Source organism: Syngnathus scovelli, chromosome 2 (assembly GCF_024217435.2).
Source record: "Syngnathus scovelli strain Florida chromosome 2, RoL_Ssco_1.2, whole genome shotgun sequence".
Taxonomy (NCBI): Eukaryota; Metazoa; Chordata; class Actinopteri; order Syngnathiformes; family Syngnathidae; genus Syngnathus; species Syngnathus scovelli.
In genome coordinates this window covers 3912702-3937911 of record NC_090848.1, presented here as the reverse complement: position 1 = coordinate 3937911, position 25210 = coordinate 3912702, and the positions used below count along the sequence as shown (strand labels likewise).

At 44.8% G+C, this 25210-nt stretch overlaps 3 protein-coding genes across 10 annotated transcripts; all 3 read right to left on the bottom strand.

Moving 5' to 3' along the window:
- Positions 1–62: 62 nt before the first annotated feature.
- Positions 63–3373, bottom strand: LOC125988283 (transmembrane protein 237B). Its single transcript, XM_049753297.2, has 14 exons — positions 3200–3373; positions 2988–3023; positions 2449–2480; positions 2361–2374; positions 2231–2296; positions 2033–2164; positions 1857–1947; positions 1637–1794; positions 1418–1550; positions 982–1173; positions 679–752; positions 508–595; positions 272–393; positions 63–204 (listed from the first exon to the last, which is right to left on the bottom strand). The coding sequence occupies exons 1-14, from the start codon at positions 3218–3220 to the stop codon at positions 140–142; spliced, it is 1224 nt and encodes a 407-aa protein (XP_049609254.1). The 5' UTR covers positions 3221–3373; the 3' UTR covers positions 63–139.
- A 60-nt stretch (positions 3374–3433) lies between these two features.
- mpp4b (MAGUK p55 scaffold protein 4b) lies at positions 3434–11037 on the bottom strand. 4 transcript variants are annotated; one of them, XM_049753249.2, is made up of 22 exons: positions 10799–11009; positions 10272–10372; positions 10060–10181; positions 9601–9678; positions 9439–9522; positions 9241–9372; positions 7419–7500; positions 6922–7007; positions 6722–6796; positions 6433–6629; positions 6310–6359; positions 5822–5839; positions 5701–5742; positions 5592–5612; positions 5451–5465; positions 5007–5048; positions 4745–4918; positions 4592–4672; positions 4405–4498; positions 4207–4315; positions 3993–4127; positions 3434–3930 (listed from the first exon to the last, which is right to left on the bottom strand). In XM_049753249.2, the coding sequence occupies exons 2-22, from the start codon at positions 10327–10329 to the stop codon at positions 3739–3741; spliced, it is 1887 nt and encodes a 628-aa protein (XP_049609206.1). In that variant the 5' UTR covers positions 10330–10372; positions 10799–11009; the 3' UTR covers positions 3434–3738. The 4 variants fall into 4 exon arrangements, 3 of the variants coding, with proteins under 3 accessions (XP_049609206.1, XP_049609208.1, XP_049609207.1); XM_049753251.2 differs by having other exon boundaries at positions 6722–6793; XM_049753250.2 differs by having other exon boundaries at positions 10817–11009.
- A 356-nt stretch (positions 11038–11393) lies between these two features.
- On the bottom strand, positions 11394–23563 carry als2b (alsin Rho guanine nucleotide exchange factor ALS2 b). Of its 5 annotated transcripts, none has more exons than XM_049753171.1 (34): positions 23411–23563; positions 23120–23218; positions 22516–22661; positions 21478–22448; positions 20988–21357; positions 20641–20818; positions 20466–20562; positions 20193–20270; positions 19910–20119; positions 19675–19846; positions 19429–19618; positions 19022–19087; positions 18452–18614; positions 18233–18364; positions 18009–18137; positions 17897–17920; positions 17124–17194; positions 16979–17048; positions 16737–16909; positions 16594–16659; positions 16429–16527; positions 15720–15884; positions 15533–15644; positions 14890–14967; positions 14682–14815; positions 14368–14532; positions 14172–14289; positions 13883–14040; positions 13239–13544; positions 13115–13166; positions 12987–13048; positions 12747–12896; positions 12554–12650; positions 11394–12419 (listed from the first exon to the last, which is right to left on the bottom strand). In XM_049753171.1, exons 2-34 carry the CDS (start codon positions 23137–23139, stop codon positions 12381–12383), a joined length of 5061 nt encoding a protein of 1686 aa, XP_049609128.1. In that variant the 5' UTR covers positions 23140–23218; positions 23411–23563; the 3' UTR covers positions 11394–12380. The 5 variants fall into 5 exon arrangements, with proteins under 5 accessions (XP_049609128.1, XP_049609129.1, XP_049609130.1 ...); XM_049753172.1 differs by having other exon boundaries at positions 16979–17045; XM_049753173.1 differs by lacking the exon at positions 17897–17920.
- Positions 23564–25210: the final 1647 nt, after the last annotated feature.

Genomic DNA, 25210 nt, shown 5'->3' with positions numbered 1-25210 from the left:
AAAAATTTTGAATGGATAAAAAAAGTATTCAGAAGCAACCATAGTTACAAAGCAAGAACAAATAAATCTAAAACACATTAAGATTTATTTGTATAAATACGGAGCAAAAAATTGACAAAGTTTGTACAGTCTGTAATAATCAGGCGCTCATTTCTGATTTCTCCTCTTCCTTGGGGGGTTCAATTTGCATGGCCATCAAATAGTCTGAGGAAGAGAAACACAATGAGACCAATCCATACAATAACAACACCGGATCTTCTCAATGACATACATTCGGTGTAGTCCGTCGCTGGTCGGATGGAGATGAAGATCCAGGCTAGGCCCACCAGCAGCGCCACCACGACGTTGACTGTCACCCAAGGGTGGAGAATTTGATGCTCGGACCCCGGTCGCCTTGAGAGGAACAAGAGCACAATATTCTGTTTTGCACATTTCCGGCAGACTTTGGTGTGTTCTGATAAATTCCCATGAAGAAAAGACTCCATGTTGCAATTCAAGGTACTTTACCATAGCGTTGCGTTGTTGTCTGGGTACAGGTTGATGCGGTCACTTGTCATTTGTAGGCTAAGTGAGAGCACCAATGCTGAGAAATATACTGCAGTGATGAAAAGAACCAGCAGAGAAGTTGTTAAAAAAGCAAATTAAAAAAAAAAAAACAATTTAGGGCTATGTACTCACAGAAGGAAGCGAGAGCCACTGGGTCCAGTGTGACCAGCTCCTGCAGCGCCATGGAGCTCTTAGCCAGGTTGACTCTACAACGACAAATGTCATTTTATTTCAATCAGGCGTTTATATAAATTATATACTGTACCTTCCCAAAATAATGACCCATGTATTCACACCAAAAATATTTTTGCAGCATTTCCTAAGCAATTCAACTTTACAAATCAGAAAAAGCAGCTAAAATTTTTTATTTTTAAAAAAAAATAGTTAGCAGGGTGGACACCAATAAAGTGAGTAAAAACAAGCTGGCCTCGGTACCTGTCAAAAGCAGCCACGGTGCTGATGGCCAGCAGCATGTAAAGCAGACACTGTGACGGGTAAGCCAGGCAGTGGTATTGCTCCAGCAGGTTGGACCAAGCCGTGAGGTGCTGGCCAGCTAACACGAACACCACCACGATGTTCCACACGGCAAATCCTGCCAGGAAGCCGTGACAGTAGAGAGCGAAAATCCTGAGTCGGACAAAAAAAAAAAAAGACACTTTTATGTTGAAGAAGACACACCTGAACAACAAGCAAATAAAAAATAAATAAATAATAAATAAATAAATAAATAAAAATAAGTAAATAAATAAATAAATAATTTATATATTAAAAAAAAAAAAAAAAAAAGCCCGATTATCTCGTACAAATAGGCAAACCAAGTCTGAAAAATCACAGGTAGCAATTCTAACGATCCAGTACGATGAAGTTTCACCTGAAGTTCTTGTGCACCTTGATAGAAACATCTCTGGTGGTCAGGCGCGTTTGCATGGGCTGGAAGTCGTTGAGGTTTTCCACCTGCTCACTGGTCTTCCTCCATTCTGATCGGTCTGCTGCCTGGAAGCGCTCTGGGCAAGAGTAAGTACAGTTCCTGTACTTTATTTGGGTATTTGGAGAAGGAAGAAATCCGCCAAATGAATATTCCATCACTCACTGTTGCGCTCCACAAAGACCTTTCCGACGGGGTGACTCTGTCCTTGCGGGGCAGAGAAGAGGGAATGCTGCGGTATATAGCAAGGCATGTCGGTGATGATGTCATCCTCTTCCACATCCAATTCATCAGGAATCGACGACTCGGCAACTTTGGACTTCCTGAAACGAGCAGAGTCGCATAAATGACGCCCGTTCAAATTGATCCGAATGAAGATTCTTACTTCTTCCTTTTGGGTTTTTTAACATGCTCTTCATCGGTAGTCTGATCCATCGTGTCTCCATTCACCAGATCAGCTTGGTCATCTTCATGATCTCAAAGTGGAAATGAAAAGCTCGTTTAGGATCTGGTATTGAGTTTTGGGCTGGATGACACGGTTTGGAAATCATCTGACTTTACCTAGAGTTGCTGCTGTCTTTTTTTTCTTCCTCTTCCTCTGAGGGGGTCCACTCGTCATTGTCTCAACTGAAAGACGGTCATTCACCTCAGAGGTCCTTCTGCTGCCCCGGCCTTCCATCTCCATTTCCTGATCTGGAAAAGGACGCAAACCAGTTCCAAGCGCAAATTTGTTTCCAGTCAATGTGAGCGCAATCGTACCGTCGCCATCCGCTGCTCCATCCGCCTCTTTTCTCACCACTCTCTTCTTCTTCTGCTTGGCCGCTTCTGTTATATCGGCAAAGTTAAGTCGAGCTCAATATTTCTGATTTTCTACCGATTCGTTACTCACCGGCTGATTCTCCACTTCAGTGTCCACATATAAGAGAAAAAGAAGTTATATAAAGATGTTTTTAGTTTTGAAAAACGGGCTAACCTACCTTGGCCCTGAGGGAAGGCTCCTTTGTCCCCTCTAAAGAAAGGGAGAGAAACACAGGTTACTCGTGATTTATTATAGGATCAATTATTGTCATGACGGATGACAAGAACAAGGAAGAAACTTCACCGGAGTCTTTCTGGCCATTCCACACTAGAATCAAGCACGAGTGGAGTGAAGCTGTACATTACGTCCTGTTGTTAAATCCTTAGCTAAATCTGTGGTCATGCATCTGCCAGGAGTAAGGATTACCCAGGGCACAGGTCAAAGCCTTTCCTGCTCTGAGTGAGTATGGCTGGGTGAAGGTTAATGTATAGTAAAAGACGAAACTACAATGTGATTTTGATCTTTCCATTGTATAATAATCAGGGATGAAACTGATCAATTAAAAAAGTAGCCAGGGGCATTGTAGGGTGGGTGGCCCTGAGATTGTGCAGACTGCATGAGTCCAGCAGAAAATGGGAAAGATTAATGCATGCATATAATAAAAGATATTAAGTCGCTGATTTTGAAGTTAAGTTAGTAATCTTGATACTGACTGACCTGTGGAAGAGGCGGGAGCTCCCGAGGTCGAGTTTTCTGCAAAGGTAAACACACGTTTACGCATCGTGAATTTGTAAAATATTTCAACCTTATTGGCTTGCTTAGCTCAAGAGTAAATAAAATAAAAAATAAAATAAACAATTTGTAAATTCATGAGCAAGCATGCACTCAATACAAATGCGGGGTTACTTCTAAATACGAACGTTAGTTACCTTGGAGAGTTCGCTGTCCATGTTCCAGTCAAATTTCCCGTAATAAACGTATTTTCAAATTCATAATCAGATCCAGTGTGAATTGAGAACATTACATGGAGTATTTGTTTTGTTTTTGTTTATTTTGCTTGCCACATTGAGGCACCGCTACCCACCGCCCGAACCAGAAGTAGTTAGTGCTGTTGTAACAACTAGCTTCCGGTGTTGTCAAAATAAAAGCACAAGAGCCAGTGAGACCTGACAAGATTTATTAGTGTCTCAAAGAGTTCATTCTTTCGAAGTATCAAATCGGTCACGATTTAAGCTTCACAACAATGTAAACAATTTTTGATCAACAATTTTAACGTGTTTTGGCATGCATTGCACGCAGTGACCCCTTTTAAAATACAACATGAACAAAAAAATAAAAGCAGTGAATAACAAATGACCTCACAGTCTAAATTGTAAACATTGAACAGAATAAGCCATGATTTTTGTTGTTGAGACAAGTCAAGGAGATATCTAATCGGACTGAAACATTATTATACATGCAATTTTGTCTACGAGTCTGAGGTGGGTCGTATCCAGTCGGTGGGGACCCACTGCGGCTCATCCTGCGCTTTCCTAACGGCGGCCAGCAACTGCACGCAGGACTCCTGCAAGTCGTTGTTGACGATCACACAATCAAAAAACTGCGAGTAGTGGGTTTCTAGCTTGCGGGCGGCATCCTCCATCTCCTGGAAGTCTTCATCCTATCGAGGTGGCAACACGTCAGTTCTATCTTAACATCTTACCTGCAGATCGTCAAACTCACTTTGAAGGGCCGGTTGACGTAGTAGTCGGTGGTTATGTACGAGTTCTTCCTCGTCTCTTTGAGTTGCTCCAGCGGTGGCGGCTTCACGTAGATGATGTAAGCCCGTAGGTCATGTGTTCGAACAGCTTGAATGGCCTAAATACGGCACAGGCATGCTGACATGAGAAAAGTATTTGTGTCTTTGCACACACGACGATACGACACGGCCACCCACATTTGCTTCGATATCAATGACGCAAATCTTGCCGCTGTTTAAAACATCCCTCACAGCTTCTCTGCTGGTGCCGTACAGATGTCCTTTGTACTCACCGTACTCCAAGAATCTGCAGGAGCAGGTACAGTTAGCACATTGAACAGATTTTAAGGATCCCATCACAAACATATTTATTAGGGGAGTTGAAATAAGACAAACCTGCTTTTGTGCACCATTTTGTCAAAGATCTCTCGACTGGTGAAGTGATATTCTCTGCCAGACTCCTCGTAACCTTTGGGTGCTCTTGTGGTGTCTGGAAAAGGGAAATGAAAATGTGTTCTTATTCTCCAACTATTTATTTTTTTTAGGATTGTATGTGTATAATCATAAAATGGAGGTCACATACGAGGTATTGCTCCTTGGAACGTGTGAGGATTCATTTCAATCAAACGTCTGCGAAGTTCATTCACGCCCACGCTGGATGGGCCTAAGACAAAAGTTATTTTTCCTGACACTTTACTCCAATTTTTTTTTGTATGTTTGCACAATCGTCAGGTACCTAACAGGGCAACGAGGCGATGTACATCGGTGGAGTCGCGTTGGTAGCGCACGACCTCCTCGTAGGCACAGTTGAGGGCACCGCTGCAGTTATAGCAACAATTGTTGGGGCAGAACATTTGGGCGCTGCTGTGAAAGCGTCTGCGACATCGACGCAAGCTCTGCCTGAAACCAGCTGAGAAAAAAAAAAAAAAAAAAGACATTCTTCCAAACCACACCAAATCCATGAATGTCTGAATGCAGATGAGCGACGGATGACACACCGAGGTATACTCCGGCAACGCCGCTGCTGAAATCATCCCCCTCTTTAAGGACAGCACAAACAATTTAAATGGAAAAGGAAATGTTAAATGAGTACAAACATTTACAAGTCACATTGTAGTAAACGTCCCAATTAGGGATCCTGCTGCAAAGCTAAATGCAAAAGTATTTATTCAATATAAAATATATATAATCAAAGAAGGGGGAAGGATAAATCCTTTGAAATATTTTAAAATATTCTGTATTTAATAATAACAACAAAAAATAAAAACAATAATAAAATAAATAAATAAAATAAAATAAATAAATTTATTAATTAAAGAACTTTAACATCAAAATCAATCCTCCAATTTTCAACATGGGACTCTTTGAATTTAATCTCTCTGATTTATTTTAATATGAATAAACATCACAGTTGTGCTCCTCTAAATTTTTGAATCTCTCACCGACTCTTAACTCGTCTGATCCAGAAAGCACGCAAAAAGAAACAAGAGGTAAAAGATGATTAGCGGGAAGAACGGCGTGCCACACATTGTGTACGTACATCAGAACAAATCAGAACAGAAAGCAAACAAAGACTTACCTACCAGATTCAAAAGCCTCCTCATCTGGGCCGGGGAGAGAGAAAGAAAAATCACACAGTGGAAGTTACTCAATGTTGAATTTGACTTCACACTTGGTGGAGCGAACATTTACCTGCTTCGACACATTTCTCATCGATGGCCATGAGGTCCTCCTCTGCGGGGAGAAGATTGAAATAAAGTACATGAAATGATAAATGTGGAATGTTTCATTGAACGAGGTAAGTGAGCAGTACCTTCTTCCACTGTGCTCACTTCAGCAAGGCAAGCGGGTGATGAGACACAATTGCATATGTTTAGTATGTCAGCATGATACTATCTTATTATTCTTTGTCCATGTTTTTGCATAATATAATATAATATAATATAATATAATATAATATAATATAATATAATGATAAATAAATAAATATCCTTCTTCTTATGGTCATCATTATTATTACGAAAAACTAAAGAAAACCAAGGACAGAATTTGGAATTACAATTGGAATCAACACAAAAAAATTGTCTAGAAAAATGTAGTCGCATGCCTGATTAAAAAATATAGAAAAAAAAATATTGACCGGTGCAATTTTTGTTTCTGGTCATTCAGAAATATCTACTTGAGCGGAAAATACATGTTTTTATTGCATAAATGATGAATTTCTAAATCAATCAGCATAATTCAATTTTGATGGCTTGCAATTCTCCAGAAAATCAGGATACAAATGTCGTGTGAACTCACGTATGTGTATACAGGTGTGCGGCTGATAAGGCAGCAAGTCCCTCTGCTTCCTGCAACATCATGCAAATCTTCATGTCAGCAAAGAAGATTCCACTTGTGTAGACGGCAGAGGTTCCAACGTACCGTTTGAGGAGATCGCTGGAGGGGATGAGGCCTGCGCAAGTCTCGTTGCTGGGCAGTTTCTTGGCCTGCCACCACAGAGCGTCCGTCTGGTCTACAATCTCCAGAACATCTCCTTTCCTGAAGCTCACACCGGCGTCCGTGCAGGGGATGCTGGGATCTTGTTGAGGGTTGTAGTCCGCCATGGCGCGCACGTAAAGCTGTTGCGTAACAAGATGTTAGGGTTAGGTTTTTTTAATTTAATAGTTTTATATTATTGTAAATGTTGATGATAACCTTAGAAGAGACTCACCATGGTATGGTTGTGAATTGGCCTGTCGGTGATGGGGACCACCTTGAACATGATGGTACCCTGTGCTCTAGCCTGCTGATTGGAATAACAACAAATCAGTGGAGCGACTTTTTCAGTTTGAAATTGTCCACTCCGCAGGTGTGAATATTTAAAAAAAAAGCTCTCGATAGAACAGACGCATATGAAATCTGACAACCTACCACAACTTGAATGACTTGTTCTGGCTCCAAGCCGTCCACCGGGAATCCATTCACCTCCACGATGCGGTCCCCCGCGTGGAGCAGACCTATAATATAATATAATATAATATAATATAATATAATATAACATAACATAACATAACATAACATAACATAACATAACATAACATAACATAACATAACATAACATAACATAGCATAACATAACAACATAACATAACATAACATAACATAACATAACATAACATAACATAATATAATATAATATAATATAATATAATATAATATAATAATAATTATTCAGACTTTCATTTGGGCTTTGGCATCATCGACACTGACCCGTCATTTTTCATGCAGCCATAACCGAATGCTCCGGCATAGCCAATTTTGACCCAGGGCCAAAAAACTTCTCACAATTCAAATTACAAAATTTAGACTTTCGTAATTTGGAGATAGTCCACAGTGGGACAGTTCCAAGGGTTGAAGGCAGAACTCACCACTGCGATCAGCCAGGCCTCCGTAAATCACCCGAGCCACAAAAATCTCCCCCGTGATTTCGTTTCTCTTTATCGTTGCTCCCTATAACAAGAAAAGGGGAGAACACGTGAACGGAAGAGCTCGTGGATTCAGGCAGATGGGCTGTCATGAAATGGAAGAAAAAAAACGTTCAAACAGAGCAGAGCGCGGAAGTGTTCATCAGAACGAAGGAAAACGATGGTGAAGGAGAATGACAGGACAAAGAAAATATCCAACTACCGCAAAGCATCTTGAACAATCCAAGAGGTGGATTTCTCCCTTGCTCCACCTCTCACGTTACGTCTTCTTGCCTTTCTTCCGCTGGTTGGAGAGACCTCTGGCAGCAGAGGAAGCCGCTTTGGCTCCTTCCAAGGTGCCGTTAGTCAGGCGCTGCCATAGAGGAGGATTTTTGGGCTTGCAGCTTGGAGAGCCGTGGTGGGATCCAGATAGACAGCTGCTAGCTTGGGAGGTGGTGGGCACATCCGGGCAGCTGCTGAGGGAGCTGGATGATGAAGACAGGAGCGAAGGTATGGAGGAAAGAGAAGGACGCTGCATGCTCTTCGTGGCAAATCTGTGCTGCTCGCCAACTGCAGATTTTACTAGCGGGAGGTTCCTCTCCGTCCTGCCGCTATCGAGGACCGTCTGAAGTCGATCGACCACCTGGCTGAGCAAGCTCAGCGCCTGGGAGTTGTCGTGGACCGTTTCGGACATGCGCTCCGTCGCACTTGCCATCTTCTCCCTGAGGAGCTGGATGTCCTTGGTGCTGCTCTCCATGGAGCTGGCGGCCAGCTCCACCGTGCTCCGCAGCTCGTCCAGACTCTCCCGCTTGGCCGGCTTTGTGAGAGGAGGGATTTTTGCCAGCCGCTGGGGGCACACGGGGCTAGGGGGCGCTGTGCGACTGCGCTGTTCTCTCAGCCTTGGAGGCAGATTTGAGTGGAGGTGGTGGTCCATGTTGGTGTAGTAGGGGACAGAGAAACAGGGCGGGGACGTGGCCCCACGCTGGTGTGCCATTGGCTGCGGAGACGATTGATCCTCATTCCTGCCATCTAGCTCTTCAATGAAGTTGTCTCCAAAAAGACAAAAAAGATGGTCGCTGGAGTTACAATCTCTGAAGCGTAGTGGACGACGTGATGGATGGATGGGTGGATGAATGATGAGAAAATGGTTGAAGATGGCCGACAGATCATTTCTTACCAATCAGGACCGAGTTGTAAACCGAAGGAGAAGAGTAGTTTACGTTCTGCTGCCAGAGGAGGTCAGTGTGACAAACTCTGGCTTTACAGTTGCGGCTCATGGCCTCGCAGCAAGGTCGGCCACGTGGTCCGACTCTTTGCTGACCCGCAGCTTCCGCCGATGGGTAGCTGCCTCTGCGTACCACCGGAGCCGTCTCATCCAAGCCGGACCCCAACGACCCATCTAAGTGACGTCTTTGCCGTGTTAGGCGTCTCAGGGTGTCCCAGTGACTGCAGATTCCCGTTCTTGGGTTTTGGGCCACAAGAGGGGGCGTGGCAGATGGTTGCGAGTGAGTTCTCGGACAGAGCTGCGAAACGATAAAGTTTGAAACTCTCTGCTCGTCGTGCCATCTGCAGGCTCACGGCACAATCGTAACGTGATGGATGCAAAGAAACATTTGAAAAAGAAGCAAAATCTCGTCAAATAAATCAGGTCGCATGTCACGATAATACCGGGTGATCCCATCAAAATGCGACCCACTTCCGATTTCGGGTGGCGTCTGTCGAATCAGGTCAAACCTCAGCTGATTGAATCTCGATTTACAAGAATGATTTTTTCTTTGCGGCTCACCAGCGACTGCTTGTTCTTGACCAGGCACACGATCCTGGTGGCCTCCTCTTCTTCTGGAACGTCAGCCGACATCGGCGGCAACACGGGGTCGTAGTTTTTTTGGGCCACCGTGTCGTGCGCAGAAAGTAGAGCCTGCGTGGGCGTTGCGAAAGGCTTGTCGTCGGGCAAAAATCAAAGCGGTCAGAATTTCTGGCCTACCTGCAGGTGAGGCTGCCGTAGGAGTCGATCAAGCTCTTTAGCTTCTTCAGAGCAGCCTGGCAACGCCTTGATGTCAATCAGCAACTGCGTAGGAAAGACAAAGTCCATGTCGAGAAAATATCCAGCGACAGAAGAGCATCCAAAGGAAAATAAAAGTGAAACCTGAAATGAGAGCCCACAGGCGTAGTCCAGAACCGGTGCCGGGGAGTCTCGCAGGTATCTTTGAAGACACTCGTACACCTGTCAAGAGTGTGACATCATTATTCCATCAGGCCTTTCTCAGACTAGTAAAACCTGTTCAAATATTTAAAAAAAGCGGATTTTTAAAAGTGAAGACAATTTGCAATTTTAGTAATAACATGAATTTCACAAGTTGTCTTTGCGGGCCACATAAAATGACATGGTGGGCCATGTCTGGCCCTCGGGCCTTGAGTTTGACACCATCAATTTGGACACAATGCAACAATAGTCACTTGCATATATTCTTGATCCTCTGGAGAATGAAAAATATAATTGCAGCGTACTGAGTCAGTTGTGAAACTTTCTTTTTGTGTGTCTGTATTATACCAAAAGAGAATTCAGTGTCTACACACGGCTGGATAGATGTGTGTGCATGTTGACCTTGAGCAGCGACTTCAACCAGGGGGCGTTGAGTAGACTGTGGAGAATCTCTGCTCCATCGATGTCCTGATTCACCGTCCGCCTCACCTCCTCTACTACATCTGTCAGGATCTGCCGAAGTCCTGAAACACGCAACGGTTAGCCACAGATGGCTGCAGTGCTTTGATAATGGTGGAAAAAAAAAAAAAAAAATCACTGCTGTCCCTACTCACCTTGTTCTCCCAGTTCACAGTGGGAGCTTAATACCTGAGCCTCCACCGCCTGCCTCATGGTCACTAGAGCCTCAACCTTTGACCCTGAGCAGCTGAAGAATCTACAAATTAGAAAAAAATGGCAGGAGTGAGTTTTCATGGAGCTCACTGACAAATACACACACCAGGTGGAGTTTTGGAAGCTTTGTGTGACAATTGACCCACTTTTCTACTGTTAATCTAGTCTCGAGCTGGTTGTCGGTGTGAAAAGATCAGGGGTTAATGGCACGCTTCACACCGGTTGTAACATCGCTGCGACTAATACAAAGAATACGTCGATCTCCGCTTGCAAACACAAAATCGGGCTGAGTAAAACCAAGATTTTATTTATTATGGGAAGCAGTCGATTGTACCATTATGTAAAAAAAAAAAAAAGGGAATTGTTTCATCTTGTCAGATGTTAAATTACATTTAAAAGGTTTTAAATACAACATATGGTCAAGCAAAGTATATTTGAAAAAGGAATCGAAGCAACCCAAAGTACTTACAGAAAAAGTGCATCATACCTCCGGAGTCCAAATGATGTCACAAGATTTTCGTTTCTGTGGATGTTGCACTCTTTATCACTCTAAAAAAACAACAATATTTGTTGGTGAATCATTCACAAGAGAGCAAGCACAAAAGAGGACGCAACGCTGTCATCAATCTACGAAGAGTGAGTGAGCTGTAATCTCCTCGATCCCACTTAATCCAGGGCAAGTGAGCCTGTTGCCTCTGACCACCGGAAGCCGGTTCTTCCCTCACCGGCTGGCTCGTTGCCAGGCAGCCGATAAATCTTCTTAACTCTTTCCGGCAGGCAGAGTTGTGCGCGGGATTCAGGTGTCGCAAAACTTTTCACACTGGTCAGCGAGCACAACCACAGATTTGTTTCTTCTGCGTGACTTGTTTTTGTTTGAGTGACAAGCGGCTTAGTTTTAAACCCTTCAAATATTAAAGAACAAAAATCTGTTTTTCATCGATGATTTTTTTAATCATTGATAAATCATTTGGATAACTTTTTTTTTTTAAATTGAGAATATTAAGAAAAAAAAGATAAAATAATTGACAATTACGAGTCGCTGCCCAAAACGTAACAACCAATAATTCCTCAACAAAACATATTTTTATTGTCACATATCATTGGTTCACATTCAATAATAAAGACAACTTCAGTTTTATAGCCATCGTTTAGCAGCAACGAGGCCTTAAATTTATAATAACCGGAGCGTAAATCAAACGCTTCCTTCACGTCAGTTACATCGTTTCACGTACTGTATAAGTCTACACACCCCTGTTCAAATGCCAGACCAAAATACTTGTGAATGTCACCTATTCTCTGTACAACTCAATAGACTTTTATCAAACGCACCTTTTTTTTTTTCCAGATTGCAAAAACCTGCCATCTGAGCAGGGGTGTGTAGACTTTCAAGATCCTCTGTATGCTTCTTCCCAGTCAAATTGAGAAAGATGTAAACTGAGGAAAAATAGTATCTGTTTTTAGTGTGATTCACAAGAAAGTCTCAGTTGTGGCTGCAATCACTTTCACAGTTAAATAATCAGAGAACACAAAATAATCCCTCTCCAACGCCACAACACAATGATTAAACAATCTGTAGTGAACACTTACAAAATGACGCAACATTTGTGAGAACTGTGACCGAGCAGTAAACAAGCATGCATCAGGTCCCGTTGCGTCGACCCCAGTATGCTTTCTGTCCCATTTTTTTTTTTTTTTTGGCTAGCACTGCTTGCTAGATTTATGGCTTGAATTGCTTTACAGGCTTGCAATAGTTTGCCCTGTTGGATTAAAATCAATCATGTCTTCTGACAGAAAAAAAAAAAAAAGGAATTACTATAGTGTTGTACACTTTCAGGTAATTGTCAGATTTTTTTTCACATGTGGACACTTGAAGTACTGCATACTGTACATGGCGGGAACAACACTGCGGCAGCCGCTCGTGGTCACAAAAGGGGGAAGGTGGTCTTCCTATAAATGCCAGCAGCAGATGGAGCGCTTAGTGGCAGGGCTGATGGCAGGGGGGAGGAGCCACGGCGTACGCGTCGGTCAAAGAAGCTGCTGCTGCTGCAGCATTAAGTGATCCTCTCATGCTGGATCTGGTAGTAACAGGCCTGTGGAGGGACAGAGAACATTTCCATGGCTTCACTCAGTCAGCGACAGTCGCTTTTTTTTCTTCTTTGTATCGGGAGCAAAATTCTACTAGAGGTCAAAATGTATGGCCGCCATCACTTTTGAAAATCATCACCTTCAGAGTTGTAAACATGATTCCATGCTCTCCGTGCTGGATGCAAGGGTCCATCAGGTCTTCGATCAGGTTGACCTCTGACCCGAGGTTTCTAATTCTAGTATATTTGACCAAAAAAAAAAAAAAAAAATTAGCGACATTTGACCCACATTTATAGTTGGATATAAATGAATCCAAAAATGTTGGCGCTCACCGAGCACGCAGCACCACGTAGAGGAAAACGGGAAATAGGTCATCCATGGACCACAGGAAGTCCTGATTCAGAAGTGACTGCACTTCTTTTGTGATCTCCTCGAAGGTCAGCTGGATCACATGGAGCTTGTCTGATGGGGTGAATGTTGTGCTGAAAACCAAATACAAGAGAAACTTCACAAATAAATATATTTGTATTAGATAAGCATATTTGTCCATTCATATGCTTATGAGGACAAACCTAATTTGCTGCAGAGTTTCAACTGCAGAAGCGAAGCAAGTATCTTTGGTGCCTGACAGAACCTGGATGAGATACAAAACATTTACATTTGTGTGTGCTAGGAAACAAAAACACACAAGCCAAACTACCTGGAGGTTTTCCGCAGGTGCCGGCATGGAGACTGAAATGGGCCAGAACTTCCTGAAAGACAATAAAGCAAAGATTTAAAAGTGCATCCGAGTTGCAGCAGTCCACTTGTAGCGTGAGCCGTACTGCTGGACACCCAGAAAGGCGAGCAGGGCCAGGTCGGGCTGCTTGTTCAGGCGGAGGACGCACTCCCAGTAGACATCGTCCTCTCGCTCCTTATCCAGAGCGTAGAGGGTGAAGAGCGGCGGGTAGAGGCGGGGCAACAGCACAGGGAGCAGCAGAGCCAAGCTGCTCACCACGTGGCTACGGAGCGACCGCTCCAGATCCACCATCAAATCCTGCTTGGAGACTTCACAGTCCGATTCCTTCTCCCCGAGGTCGGTTGGCTCTCGAATTATACCGCCATCTTCTGGCAAGTCTGGGAACAGAAACCTGCACAGAAAAAATAACTCTTGAACTGCTGTATAGTAATCCCTCGCTACATCACGGTTCGATTATCGCGGCTTCAGTACATGACGGACTTTTAAAAATTATATTATTTAATGTTCTAATGATAACATATGCACTTATATGGTTTAATATACACTTATTCATACATAAAAATAAAAAAAAAGGGTGACACTACATCGCTGATTTTCACAAATCGCGGGTGGTCTAGGAACAAATTATCCGCGATAAACGAGGGATTACTGTAGTGCCTTGAGATAACTTGTGTTGTGAACCGCTGCCGTGTGAAGAAAAATGGCGTGCTGGGGCTTGAGGGTGCTCACTTTACAATCTGGAAGATGCGATTGAGATAAGATTTTAATTCGCAGACAGCCTGTGGCAGGAGCCGTCGGTTGGCGCCGACCCCGACGTACGTCATCCGGTAGACCGCCACCAAAGCTTCCACAAGCCTGCCCAGCGGATGAAGCGGGGTGTCACATGCCTGTGAAGATGACAAATGATTTGTAGGATTTATGCCGCCTTAAGTGCTTATCAGCACTCAAGCTGAGTACTTTTTTTCATCACAGAAATTTCTAACTGAATTGTATGAGCTCAGTGGCGTACAACTTGTACCTTGATGAGGTAAAGATGGATGGCGTGATATCGCTCCATAGTCATGGGACCGTCATGCTGGGGGATCACCTCTAAGCCCTCCAGAGTTCTGCTGTGACTTCGAGACAGAGGTTCTGGACTGAGAGACGCGTGAACATTTTTCAAATGTGACGAAAGGCGGGGAAATATCAATATCAATAAAAAATTGACAACGAACCTGTCCAGAATGTGTCGTCGGTTGGTGGTGAGGGCAACGGCAATATTGTCCCACGCTTTGGAGTTGTCACCCTGGCCGGGAGTCTCGCAGCCGAGTTGGCGCCAACACTCGTCAAACACCGCCTGCCACTTCTCCTCGGCGCTCACGCAAAGACAGCCCAGCTTCCTGACACGTTGAAAGTGGATTTCATTTAGAAAAGAGTCTTTCATTCTTAAGATGACAATTGAAAACATTATTTTGATACAAGGAAACAACATGGCGGCAAAGTGATTTCTTATCATGACTTCCACGTCATGAAATCAAGGTGAACCTACACTGATCGAATCTTGTCCTTGTCACTTTCAAACATCTGCGGCTTGAAGTAAGAGCCAGTCACTTTGGGACCGGCGCCCCATTCGCCATTGAAGGAGCCTTCCAGGTAGTCGCCGTTGGCCATCGTCAGGACTCCCTAAGGTCACGCACGTGTCAATACTGTCATTGGCCTGGAGATTGATTATGAATGGAATACTTAGTAGTAGTCACCTTGCCGCTAAGTGTCCAATCATCGGAAAACTCCCCCTCGTACGTCGTATCGTCCTCAGACAGAAGGATTCCGCTGCCCTGAAAGACAAAATCAATCTGCGTGCCATGTTTGTCTTTTCACGACTGAACTTTTTTTTTCCTCATTACAGTGACATACTACATTGAAACAAAAGTAGACAGATAATTCAATGGTCGATGGCAACATTTGAAATTAAAGTCGGTGAGAATTTTTCATTGCAATAAAATATTATTTTGTGTAGTGTAAATGCAGTATTCTAATTAATATTGCATTTGTGGATTAAGAATTAAGGTGAAAAAAACACCCATCGGTGCCCTCGACTGCCACCAGCTGGCTCAGTTTGAGAACGTCACAGCTCACCTAATTTTGGGCTTTGGATAAGTGACGTTTGCAAAATGAGTCCGCAGGCACCGTGACGTCAATTAAAGTCAACAGCAGGTGGCAGTATAAGACAAAATAGCAGCTTCCTGAGATGAATAAAAACATCTGGTGGATTATTCCACTTAATTTTTATTCTATAATATTGATCCGAATATTTACTGTGTTTAGACTACTGGGGGCCCAAATAAAGTATTTATTTTAATACATTTTCCCCATACACTTTGTCATCATCTCTTCTCCTACCATCATCTTATTGTCTTTGAAAGATCCTTCGTAGTAAAGGCCGAACTGCGTGACGATGACCCCGTTGCCTTGCCGCACGTTGTCCTGCCACATGCCGATGTACTTTTCGCCTCTGATGGAGACAAAAAACAACAACTGAGCACTCACAGTGCATTGAAACAGGATGCCGCAGCAGGCTCCTACGTACTTCGTGATGTCGTCAAAGACGCCGTAGCCTGTCTTCTTGTCGTTCACCCACTGGCCGATGAATACGCTAGGCGAGGAGGTGTTGAGTTTGCCGCTCCGCAGCATTCCGTGGCCGTGCCGCAGGCCCTCCTGGTAGGAGCCGTCGTAGACCTCGGTGCTGGCATATCTACGCATAGAGTTGCCAGCCAATCATTGTGCACATATAGACAAACTAGATATTTTTTTTAATCAATCGTGAGATGAATCAGTTATCGGAAGTTTCTTCTGATAAATATCAGAATTGGCCAATATCAGTCGGGCAACAAGTCCAGGCACTCATAAGTCACGCTACCATCAAATGATATTGTGTCATGTGTTGCATCAGCCTGCTGCTGTACAATTAAGTTTTTGAGGGGGAAAAAAAAAAACACTAGTCAGAACATCGTTATTAATTTTTTTTTTTTTAAATAAAAAAAAATAACCAAACACTTGATACTAATTTTCATTTTTTTTAATTTTGCCAGACAATATTGCATGAAGCTACATTTGTTTATGTTTCATGTTAAATTTTTGAAGGGGCCCATAGGCTGCATGGAAACTTTTGATTTCTACTTCAAAATAATCTGATATACACACGATAAATTTGACATATTTGAACAGTTGAATTCCCCCTCGAGAGATCAAAACATGTATCCATGTTATTATAAAAACAAATAGCAGAACATGCCCACCTGTACGTGCCCACGCCGTGCATCTTGCCGTCCTTCCAGTGACCTTGATAGCGATCGTTTGTGTCCAGGCTCTTATTCGGAGCCACACATTCCCCAAACCTAAACAAAAATATGTTTACGACAAGATATGACATCCCATCTACGATCATGTTGGCTGAAGCTCACCCATCTTCCTGTCCATTCTTAAACGAGCCTGTGTAAATCCTCCCATCAGGCCATTTGATCACGCCTCTGAAAAAAGCAATAATGCTAATCTGCAATCTTGAGAAAATAAAAAAAAAACACACACAAACATCAACAAGTCGTACCTTCCGTGGGGCTTTCCGGCCAACCAGCGGCCCTCGTACGTGGCCTCTTTCAGTCGTCCGTCCTTGTAAAACGTATACGTGGCGCTCCTGCAAATGGGAGGCTCGAACGTTTGTCCCTCACCTAAACTGAGAGCCTGAGCCACTGCTTGGTTGAGGCAACGGATCCACTTGGCCTATCAAGTGAGCACCAGAAAAAAAGAACTCGCACCAACTCTTCACATGGACAGTCTCATTTCACCGACCTTCTCCATGGCGGAGCTGGCTAACAGGGTGAACATTTCTTCCGGTGTGATCAGTTTCAGTCCGTAGCTCCTCAAAGAAGACAATTGAAATGAGCAGATGTCTAATTTCACAAACATCTTTGATCATCAATTGAAAGTCACTCACAGGCCAGTGTTGTCCTCTGGAATAGGCTCCACCCACAACGTGGTCAAGGGGAAGACATGATGGGTGGAGAACTGAGAAGGGGGAGATGAAGGTCAGTCGGATGACATGCCGCATTCAGAGTCATGCCGCGCACACATGCCACTGCCTGCGGGTTCAGATGACTCACGGATCTTGTCAGACTTTTTAATGCCCAAATTAGGGGGGGGGGGGGGGGGGGGGGGGGGAGAAAATGACAACGGCCAAGGAGGGGAAAGGGATGTGCACAACACAGACTCACTCAATACCACAAAAAAAAAAACATACAAATCCATCCCTCCCTCCGTTTATTCTCAAAAAGCTCGAAACTGTTGACGTCAAGTACAGGTTAATTAAGGTTTATTTTGTCAAACGACTAAATGCGCCGAGGCAACACACAACCATGGCGGCTTTGTGTTGCAGCAAGGTATGAGACGGGCTTCTGTTCACAATTGTCTTCGGTTTTCTTCCACCACTCAAGTTGTGAATCATTTTGACAGGCCTCGGGGAAGTGTTTCAGGGAATCATGGATGCTTTTTATTTCTTGTTTCTTTGAAACGGAACAAGGTCAACGAGTCCTCATGCTTTTTCCATCCAGACAGATGTTAGAAAAGTAGTTCGGTTCAGGTCATAAAAATCTGGAACCAAGTTCCAAACATGAACTAGTTCATTATTTTCTCTATATTTTATAATTTTTTAAATATATGTTGCTACCACACAAACGCACGCACACACGCGATGCGGAGCTTCATACTTACGAGGTTTTTACAAGGCGCCATGCCCTGAGTGCATGAGGGCAAGCACACACAAACAAAAGCTTGAAAGTGCAGCAAGGTACAATAAGTGTGTTTGTGTGTGTGTGAAGCTGACCTGCGCATGGACGAGAGCGTCATTAAAAAGGATGAACCAGTTAACAGAGAACCTTCCGGCGTTCTGCAGCGTCAGAGCTTTGTTGCTGCTCTCGCAGATGAGGCGGCGGTGAGGCTTTCGTAAAGAGTCCTAACAATTTAAAAACAAGACGGGTGAGGATCCTTGAAGACTTCACACTGGCCATGGGTGTGAATGGGTGTGTTAGTTAGGGCAAGCTAGCTTACCGTCATCTTGCCGGGGAAGCCTTTCCAGAAAAGAAAAGTGTACTCGGCTTCCTTCTTCTTCTTCTTCAGCAGAAGGTCCAAAGCTTCAAACTTGGAGCAGCTCTCCTGCAGTTGTTGGTATTCGCTGGAGCTCTGACGGACACAGACGCGCAACGTCTCATCTATCGGCGGGTTTGAGCCGAGCCGCCGGCTGCGAGGAGCTCGTCGCGTTTGACCTACAACTTCAAAGCACGTGGCCAGCTTGAGCAGGAGCCGTCCGTACTCTTGGAGGTGAAGTGCGGGTAGGTAGAAGAGCGCTTGCAGGAGGTCCACCACGGCGAGGTTCCCCTCACTGCACTCGGACAACTTCTGAAGGAGCTCGGGACTCTTTCCAAAACAATCGCTTTGGAGAAACGGATGAACTTGTTAATAAAAACTCTTTCTTGCCTGCCAAATTGTGTAATTAAAATAATATTCTATCGATTCAACTCGGTTCTATGCGGTCTGATCTCAAAACACTTCAAGCTTGAGTTTCAAATAACATAACACACTTGAGTTTTTTTTTTTGTAAACATTTTCTTTTTTTTCCATTCCAATAGATTCCTTTGATAATGCTTCTTTATATTTCTAGTGCCCTGCGACCTTCCCTGCTGCATATCTTATTCGACTTTATTCGTTTTTTTACACTCATTTAAGCGAGAACTGACCATGTCATTACTGACTACAAAATGACACACTGTCTGACTTTGGAAGCAGCGGTCACACTTGAAACATTTTTCCTGAAAGCTTTCCTTCTGACAGCGTACTCACAGCGAGGGTTTGGCGAGGGTCGGGAAGCCTCCCATCACCTGGAAGTCGTCCAAAGAGCTGCTGTATCTTGAAAAATAATGCAGGGGTGTTAAACTCAGAAGGCCATTATGACTGTCAATGTATTCTCTATCCATACAGTATAGGCTACACAACAAGCTAACGAATAACTAGCTTTGAAATCACAGCCTTGTAAAAACTGCTCAAAAATGTCATAAAAATTGCTAGCAATATCTGTTTTTAAAAAGTGAAGATAATTTGTCATTTTAGTAATGACACAAAGTCCATGCAAAATGTGTCTTCACGGGCCACATAAAATTATGTGGCGGGCCATATCTGGCCTTGGGTTTGACGATATGATGTAGAATGTAAAGACTGTAAAGAGTCAGTTATGGATTTTGAACACATACTCTTTGTAGGAGTCTAGGAAGATGCTGGTGTGGTCGAGGATAAAGAGACTTTTAAGACTGCGGCTGCGCCGGAGGTTGGCGGTGAGACTGACGGCGTGCTGCCCGGTCAGATGACACAAGTGCCCAAACTGACCGGCGAGCGTCCGCAGGATCTTGAAGATGACCGGGCCGAGGTTGACGCTCAGAGATTCTAGGAAAATAAATTAGTCAACCGCGAGATGACATTCTCATATGTGTCGTTCTTACCGAGAGCCATCAAGGGGCTCAAGACTTGTGTCTTAATGCTCGACAGCTTGCAGTAGAATTTCCTCTCGGCCGACGCCAGCTCGTGCAAGCTGGCGATGAAGCCCATCACGTTCTTGTCTGAGAGTGCCACGCATTGCTGGCCGCCAGCAAACACGCTGCTCACAAATCCTAACTGGAAATCACAAGCGTCACAATCTGAGTTTCACCAAGTGGTTTAACAGAGTTTTGTTCTTACGTTCATGCAGAAAGGAAGCAGCACAGGTTGCCGGGCGTAGCCGTCACATGACTCCTCCGCTTCTTCTTCCTTGTCTCCGTCTTGCTGCTTGCCCTCTTTCACCTGCTCTCCACTGTAATAGATGATGGGCTGCATGCAGTCTCCATCAGCAAGCAGCAGCGTGTGACACTCTCCGGCGCTCACGTCCCACACCCGGATTCCCTCGGACAGCTGCGGCCCGGATAGCAAGGTACATTAGCGTGCACCCGGATGGGGAGTTACACTTAAAATGTTCCTCCCGCACCTTAGCCAGACGAGGGACTGTGCTGGGGGACTCCATGTGGCCCAGCTGACCTTGGCTATTACTTCCCCACGACAACAACTTCAAGACAGACAGAGACGAGACGAGTTGCAAGGAGAAAATTTCAACTTTGTTACACAGTATTAAATAAATAAATAAATAAATAAATAAATAAATAAATAAAGGAAATCAAACACGGGCTAAACCTTCTGAGTCAACCCCAAATGTTTGCACATTTGGGTCCTAGCAGTCCCGCGACCACAGCTGTCGACTGACCTGCGACTGGGCAGTCACTGCGAGGGAATGATGAGAACCGGCTGCCACTCGCACCACCTCCTTACTATTGAGACTTTTGATGCAGAGCGGCTGCGATCTGCAAAACATCACACTTGAGTTGTTACCCGGCCCCTCGCTCGCTCGTGTCGACGAGCTTGGCGGCAGCGTGCCCGACCTGTCCGCGTTGTCCCCGTGGCCGAGCTGCCCGTGTTGGCCGTGGCCCCAGCTCCACACCTCCGTCTGCAGGGAGGGCAGCACCTCTTGATCCGCCGGGGTCGCCATTTCCGAAGAGGTCAGAGCCGCGGCGGCGGCCATCTTTGAACGGCCGACCCTACGTAGCAGTCGTGGGGACACTGCAGGTGTGCAGAAGGGAAATCAAAACACAGCAAGTAAATGAAAAAATCAAAACCACATTAAGAGGAAGAAAAGAAGGCAAATGGATGCACCACGACAAGAACGTCACGACGTGTGGAGGAAACATGCAGGTGATGCCAACATGCACGACCACGGGGCCCTACTTACACAGCAGCCCATAGGAGGAGGATAAGAGGTGAACAGCGTATCTACCCTGTGAGAGGAGTCCCGGGAGCGACAAGCGGCGATGCGGGCCTTCCGCCTCCTCCTCGTGGATGTCGCCAGTGCTGGAACTCTTCTTGGCCTGCGCAGAGTCTTCCCGTCGGACACGCTCGGCGCCGTTCTCACCCGCTGGGTGACCGGCGGGCGTTTGCTTGACTGACCCGCGCGACGTGGGAAGGTACATGTTCATCATTTTTTTCAGGGACAACGCCTCGTAGGTGGAGGCGACCCTTTCGCCGACGGCCGAAGCGCAAGAGGCCACCAGGTTGTTGAGGGGATTGTTGGTGGAGGCGCTGATGAGTCCGGCCGCCGAGGGCTAAAAACAAACAAGACGATCGACCGGCTTTAAAAATGAGCAACCCGGAAGATACGATAAGCGGGTTGGACTTTACTCGATCGGAAATGTGTACTTTTATTCTCTATGGGCAACACTTACCAGCAGCGTGTGTAGTCCTCCAAGAGTCACCTTTGGTGTTTTCTCAGCCTGGGTGCTGTCTGAGAGCTTCTTCAGGTAATCTTTGACGGCCTGCTCGTCTGGATAAGGAGAAGCCTTGGCACTTGGGGCCCCAGTTGACTTTGTCTCTGAAAGGTCAAAGTTTGAAGCAGGCGGTTCCTCGCCAGCTACAGATGACTCTTGAGTCTCTGAATTTTCTAATTCAGAGTTATTGATAGGTGCCGGAGACACAGATTGAGGGGGTGATGTGGATGTTTTGGAGGAAAGGGCAGGTTCTGATGGAGACATTTTCAGCACAGGATTTGGAGATGGCGTTTGGAGCCTCTCCTCCTGCTTTGGCTGCTCTAAGCAAGGAATGCAGTAGTGACTGTCAGAGATGATGACATGATCCTCTTTGTCCGTCATGGTGTAGAGCAGTTGCTCACACTGCCCGCATTTATCGGCCGGGGGCCGCTGGATGTCCCGGGGGCCTAGGCGGCGCACCAGGGCCAGGCTATGCTTAGCCCCGCAGGCTACTTGAAGTACAAACCTGCCTGCTAGATGCTCAACCTTAAGTGGTTTCCAGACAGGAGAAACGGTGGCACCGAGGCCCAGCTGACAGCCGCTGCCCCAAGCCCACACTTCCCGCTGGACCGAGAGCGCCAAGGTATGCTGTTCCCCACAGGCCAGCTCCAGTACAGGCACCGACGGCAAGGAGCTACAATCAGAGTCCGCCAGAGCGACTGGAGTCGGGTTGGGGACGGAGGTGAGCCCCGACAAACCACACTGTCCGGCGGTGTTGTCGCCCCACATGTGGACACTGCCGCCGTCTGTCACCGCCCCGCTGTGGTAGCTTCCGGCAGCCACAGCCACAACCAGCTGTCCGCTGAGTGCGCCCTCCAGAGTGGGCGCCACAAACTCCGTCACCTGACTCTGTTTCCATGGACAGTGTCCGAATGTAAACACCTGTCCGCCTGATTGAACACAGCAAGACCATGAAAAACCGAGGGACTTAAAAGTTTGTAAACACCTTCCACTTACCTTCCACCAGCAGAACTCCATGGTTTCTACCCAGAGCGACCTGGAGAACTGGATGGGGGAGGAGCAGTTTCTCGGGGGCCACGCGGTAGTAGTAGCCCTTCCAGATATGGAGCAGGCCTCGCCCTCCTCCACCATCATCTTCAGAGCTGCCAGATCATGAGTCATAGAGGACATAGTTGGAATGGGTCAGCTCTTACAGTTGCAAAAGTCCATATATTTTTAAAAGTGTAAACATTCCATGGGAATTATCATGAATAAACAAGGAATTTATTGAATTGAATTTTGGTTCTTAACAGGGAAAATACATTTTAACATTATTGAGCTCATGTTTGGGAAAAACATCTCACCTGTACAATTGCTTCTTATGATTATGGTTTGTCATTATATTGATTGTGTTGGGCAAATAAATGAATTTAAAAAAAATGAGTGCGAGTAGTTTGGCACTTAAGGGTTCTGCTTAAGATTAAAAAAGAAGGTCAAATATTGAACTGGTCTTAGAAACTTCCGATCACTAGCCCAAGAAAAAAAATATATTTTAAGCATAAAAGAACGCCAGCATGGTTGGACACAACGCAAACAGCAGCAGCACTTTAATCCTCCTTACCTCCTCCTCTGGTTTTCCATTCGTGAGCTTTATTTGCCCATGAGCGTGTCATAAAAAAACTCCCTCGCTGCCCGTTAACATCTTCAACGCGTTGATGATCTGTAGGCGAGGAAAGTGGAACAGGTCAGTAGTGACAAGCAGGTGTCATCCTGTCAACAACATCATCATCACCATCATCAACATATTAACAGCCATAGCCGACTCCAGCTGGCGAGTCGTGGGACTCATTCAGCAGCACAAATTTACGGTGCTCCTGCGTGTACCTTGTCACATCGTACAAAGAATCCTTACCGGCAGCTCGTTATTTTTTTCATACTTTATGTTGAACCGGTAAGCGTTTGTAAAGCAGCCAGAAGCTAACGTGATGGAATGCTAGGCTAGCACAGGCGTAGGCGAATTGATCTGTTGACAAGGCAAACAGTAAAGATCGTCTATAATCGCTACAACTCGTCTCTAATTGAATGGTCCAAAGAAGTATGATGCTCGGTATTACCGCGAAAAAGTACAATATATGCATCAACGTACAATTAAAACTGAATATAAAATTGAAACAGAATGTCATGTCACCACTGTTCAGGGTTAAAACCTTGACCATCATGACAAATTTGTTATTTGTTATTTCATTTAAATGAACTGAAAATAAACGCAGAGTGGAGCGTCTTACTGTACCCAAGCTGTTACGCTGAGAATATACGGAAGCCGAAAAGAACCATAAACTAGAAACTTGAATCCCTTAATTTTAATAAATTCACATAAAAAAATAAAAAGTGATTTAAAAAACTTGTCAGTTGTCCATCCCTCCATCCATCCATTTTCTGAACCGCTTAGTCCCCACGGGGGTCGCGGGCGTGCTGGAGCCTATCCCAGCCGTCATCGGGCAGTAGGCGGGGGACACCCTGAACCGGTTGCCAGCCAATCGCAGGGCACACAGAGACAAACAACCATTCGCACTCGCACTCACACCTAGGGACAATTTGGAGTGATCAATCGGCCTACCAAGCATGTTTTTGGGATGTGGGAGGAAACCGGAGTGCCCGGAGAAAACCCACGCGGGCTCGGGGAGAACATGCAAACTCCGCACAGGGAGGGCCGGAGGTGGAATCGAACCCGCACCCTCCTAACTGTGAGGCGGACGTGCTACCCAGTGCGCCACCGAGCCGCCATGTCCATCCCTGATATTAACAAAAAACATAAAACAATTAATACACAAAATACTTTAAGTCACACTTCAGTTAGTTGAAAAATTATATATAAAATAGAGAAAACATCAACCTTAATAAGTCTAACACTAATGTTACAAGGACAAAATATTCATACCAATCCGACTACCAAAATATAAACATTGCTGCTTGACCCCATCATTTACATCCTTCAGCACTTTAATTATGTTTAAAAAAGTAAAAACTTCAATGAGGTCAATCAGTAAAAGCCTGAAGGCACACAATTCATCCAGCATCATCTGAGACTGAAGATCAGCACAGGACTGAATTGAATGAATGAGGTATTTACCCCATGAGTGTAAATGGCTTCCTTCACACCCAAAGACGTGACAATTGGTTCCTTTGATAAAACTCTGCCTTCTGTAACACATCATCCCAATACATGACAAGGACGTGACAATTGATTTCTTTGCCTTCTGGAATAGTACAGTTCACCTTTATACACTTGAATAACAGTAAATAAATGGATTCGTTTTCACACTTTTACAAAACTTTACATATCACACTTCAGCTCACAAATTTCTCTGGTGTATTGCAACAACATAATGAAGCTATTTCCAGTTGCATAAACCATAGTTTGAATGAAAAAGATGACCCATTTGGAATTCAGAGAAAAACCCTGGTTACCCAAAGATGGAATGAGCATTTCCCAAAATGTCCAAAAGTTCTTAGAATCTGCACCACATCACCTCAGTTTCTTTTCGAGATGAGATCATGCAGATATTTGGAAACTCCCATCCCATTCAGCTGGTGAGACCTTTTAATTATGATTGAGAATCAGCAGACATTCTCCTTAAAATCGTCACTCCGTGGAAACAGAATTCATTTTCCTGAAAAAAGCAGTCATGGGTCAAACAAAAACAGTGACAGG